At 41.4% G+C, this 4274-nt stretch overlaps 1 protein-coding gene across 1 annotated transcript in view; it reads right to left on the reverse strand.

Moving 5' to 3' along the window:
- Positions 1–351: 351 nt before the first annotated feature.
- Positions 352–4274, reverse strand: part of ARL8B (ADP-ribosylation factor-like 8B) — a 5591-nt gene continuing 1668 nt past the window's right edge. The window contains exons 4-6 of the mRNA XM_010180650.1: positions 4016–4083; positions 3720–3790; positions 352–2300 (exon numbers count right to left, since the gene is read on the reverse strand). Of these exons, the coding sequence (XP_010178952.1) occupies positions 2251–2300; positions 3720–3790; positions 4016–4083 (189 nt within the window). The 3' untranslated portion in view covers positions 352–2250. The remainder of the gene's footprint in view (positions 2301–3719; positions 3791–4015; positions 4084–4274) is intronic.

A 4274-nucleotide genomic window follows, 5' to 3' on the forward strand; every position in this document is an offset into this window, starting at 1 on the left:
TAACAAGAAGGAATAAGCTTGTAGAAACATGCATTTTCCTCCTGAAAACAGAGCTCCAGACAGCTGCCCCTACATAAGGCCCTTCAGCTGACTAATTACTGCTTTTTTTTAATGAAAAGCACTGAGGTCTGCTGAGACTGACTATCCAAGCTCATTCATGTAAGCTGAGAAAGACCCAGGCCTGAAGTGTGGTTTTATAAGCATTTCATGTGGACAGCTGAGCCACACAACACACAGAAACTCAGGTATTTACCAAGCCTTCTTTCCCCACTGCAGCCTTGTGGGAGAGGAGACAGATATCCCATAACGTATTGCCATGAGTTATGCCACATCAACTCAAGTCAGTCAGTTAAGTGTCAATACAACCCTCAAAACATAAGTTTATTGAATAAAGCTGGAGAGCAGTAAACCAACATATGCATCCACCTAAATAAAAAAATTCACGTATTTACAAAGTTCAGTAATTGTATAAGTTGTTCACATGCAGAGAGTAATGCACAGGTTAACAATTGGTAGTGTTTGGATGCCATAAACGCTGAAAGCAGTGAAGTATATAAACACCAAACACATCGAGTTTAGCTATAGGCCAGTTAACTAAACAGTGACCTGGTCCCCCACAAAGATTCACACATTCTAATTTAATTTCCTTATTTTAGGCACAAGCAAGTTTGCTAAATAAAAGTAACTGTAGCAGTTCCCGATGAACTCGGGACTACAGTAGCAAGTTAATATACCCTCTCCTCTACAGCACCAGAGTATGAATTAATTGAAATCATGCTTCAGAGAACTGAAAGGGGACAAAAAAGTTAAAATGCAAGTTCAGACTGAATGTAGGCAGCGCGTAGTGTCTGTGCGACGGTCGGTGCAGAACAGTAAGGCCATGGCAGTCTAAATTAAAACTGGCTTGTCATAACCGGTATCAGACTAAACGGTGCTTCCAACCAAAGACTCCGACGTAATGCAAACTCCATTGAGGTGAGGAATCACACACGGTGTGAGGCAGCACAAGCGGGTGTACCATGGATTTGCACACACTAGAGTAAGCTACACCGACGGTACTGTATGAACAAACCAGTCTTAACGAGTCTGTCCCTTTAAATATACTGAAGTCACTGAGAAAGTAAAGCTACAAAAACGTTACAATCTTTAGTTTATACATACTTCCCTAGGAGCTAGTCAAGAAACAGGATCAACTCATTGGCTCTCTTGTGCTTTGACACAGCAGAACATTTCATCTCGCATGGTACAGACTTTGCACATGGTTACATCAAGAAAGCAGGCAGGTCTAGAGTTGTCACAACAGCCCAGATATTCCATAGCACCAGGTGAAACTGTGCCCAGCCATTTCATGAGCAGGACAGACACCAGACAACGACACAGATATTGTGCTAGAGGTCAACCACTGACTGGATACAAAAACAGCAGTAATTTAAGTGTCATGCAGCTGCTCAGAATGCGTGCTCTGGTTTCAGAGAGAGACCACGAGTATCTGTAGATAGAAAAATGTATTTGAACCAAGTCTGATGATCCTAGCAATTTGTTTTCATGCTGGAAAACTCCCATTTTTGAAAGCTCGACAGAACAGTCCATTCCCATTCCCCACAAAAATGTTAAACAGAAGCGACAAAATGATTAACAGTTGACTCTTTCCTAATTCATCATGAGAGTTTTCTTTTTCAAGTGACAGGATAAGATCTCAGCTGTAGATTAGTGATGCTGATCTATGCCTTGTGCTCCCCTCTGCAAACAGTTTCCATTTCTCTGCTTACATACACACATCACATGCATTTGTGAGATAAATCAGTATCCCACAACTCACGCTTAAATGTTTTCTAACTACTGTATGTGGCATCTTACAGAATCTTAATGCTGTCAAGCATCAGCATCTTCAAGCCACTAAACACTAGAAATAAAACACTTGCCGAAAATCATATAAAAACCTGGCCCTGAAAAACCAGAACAGAGTGTACCATCATAGTTAACATGGTAGAGAGATTATTCTTTTTAAAAAGCCCCCCCCACAGCCCTCCCACAATAGATGGTTGTAAAATAAATATTTGTGCTGACTTTATCATGACAACTCTAGTTGTTTTGTGACAGAATAGGAATACAAGTCTTCAGCAGTGCACATGAGAAAGGAACCATGAAAAGGCAGATTCTTGATACAGGATTTTTGGGTAATATCTCATGATGGAGGGAAGTGGACAATTGAGATTATGGCCAACTGGTACTGGAGATTCCAGGAAGACTTCAGCTTCTTCTAGATTTTGAATGCTGAATAAGCCACTGAAGCGTGATATCTAAAGAGAGAGAGAAGAGAAGTTCCATATTCAAGTGTCTATCTGTGTCTGTGTAACTGACATCACTTTGGTAAGCCAGCATCCTCAGGTACATGACAGGAATATCCAAACCTTTCTCTAGAGGATGGTCCAGGACAGATCAACACACTGATTGTTTTGAATGCTTGCTGACTGTGCTTTGGTCCTAGAGCTGCCCAGCATCCTTTAAGTAACAGGAACTGCCTCAGACATCCTGGTTCCTCAGTCAGCTACACTTCTGGTAAAAAGGCATCCCTTCACCTGACACTTGGGTATTGCTCACACAATTAGTCTTACATTAACACTGCTGTATTTAGCCAGTCTGTCTCTCTTCACCTGATGAGAACAAAGTCAGTTTAGCCCTACAGTACAAGGCATCAAGCTCCTCCATGCTTGGAAGAGGGGCTCCCAAGGAAGTGAAATGCACTGGCACCATACCAGCCCAGTGCTTCCAGCAGTACCTTCCCTATAGCATCAGTGATGCTCAGCTGTGCTGCAAGCCTTGTGCAGGAAACACTATAGAAGGGAGTATCTATTTCTCCTGTCCACCACATCTGAATCTTTAACTGATGGTAATGTGACAGGATGACTTGGATACGAAGCCAAAGGAGTTCCACAGGCTGTTCATTTTTCCTGGAAAGAAACTGAGTCCTTAATACAAAGCAGTTCTGGTGTCTTCTATAGCTTGTCCTGTGACCACCAGCCTGAAGGTTCCCTCACCAGTAAACTCCTGTTAGCCTGCCAATGAACCAGTGTTAATCTCACAGCAGGCAGAAGGAGGCATCAGAAGGATGGCAAGTGTTTTTAAGTACTGTGTTTTCAGTCTCTTTACTTAATATACCAGTGTCAAGCACTTGATATTACACAGTACCAGGGTTTCTGCCTTTGAACCCCAGAAACTGTAAAGCAATTGATGTCAGCACCAGAAAACTTTACTGTTTGGCTGTGTGAAGTGGTGACTAGCACTGGCCACAACATGAACTGCTTTGATAAGACACCAAGGGAAGATGATTATTTCAAGGGAATGACTGTTGAGAGAAAACTTGCTGCAAGTACTTGCTGGCCTCATGAAGCGGGACAGAGTTGAGAGTACCCGATAAAAGAATACAATAATTTAGGCCAAGCTACTAGTGAGACTAGGCAGCTATTCACTGCAAACTAACTAAAGGAAGGCAGCAGGAGACTGATGAATGTTTTGATAACTACAAACCCTACAACTTCTAATATCAGTCAAGCTTCCTCACTGCATTAGGAGTTACACAAAATTTAACCAGTGCACTGGTCTTTGATTTGTTACCCATTTTCCTGAAGCCAGGAAGCTTGTGTTTCTGAAGTTATAACCCCCCCAATCCACCCTCTGACAGCTCTTCATAATGCTTAGCATTTTAGGTTAATAGTTACCTATATTATCTTTCTCTTTGCAAGAAATAGAGTAGCAGCAGATTTCTCTGTCCTGAATAGCAGCAAGGTTCCTAGGAAAGAGAGAACATTTCAGCATACACTTCACATACAAGGACTCTTACACAGAGAATCTAAACTGTTCATCTTCTTGACATAACTTGTTTCTGTACAATGTTTCAGCTGCCTTCTGTTACTGGGTTTTCTACTTATAAATGCAAGCTTCTTGATTTAACCACTATGTACATGAATTCATTTACTGAGTTCAAGCAGCCTTTCTTAGGAAGGGTTAGACTTACATCTTTTCAATTAGTTGTTTCTCATCCAAAGCATTAGGAAGGTCTCTCTTATTTCCAAGTACTAGAACCTGAAATTCAGAGCACAAGGAAACGATGGCAGCTTTGCTTTAAAAAATACAAAAAACCAAACAACAAATAAAAATACAAACTCTGGTGGAGTCTGACAAGCAGTCTTCACTAGGCTATTAAATCTAACAGAATGAGACATTCACTATTAAGCCAGATCAAGAAGGAAGATCGACCTAGTCACAGGGAAAGA

This window comes from Mesitornis unicolor, unplaced genomic scaffold, assembly GCF_000695765.1.
Source record: "Mesitornis unicolor isolate BGI_N332 unplaced genomic scaffold, ASM69576v1 scaffold35453, whole genome shotgun sequence".
In the NCBI taxonomy this organism is placed as follows: Eukaryota; Metazoa; Chordata; class Aves; order Mesitornithiformes; family Mesitornithidae; genus Mesitornis; species Mesitornis unicolor.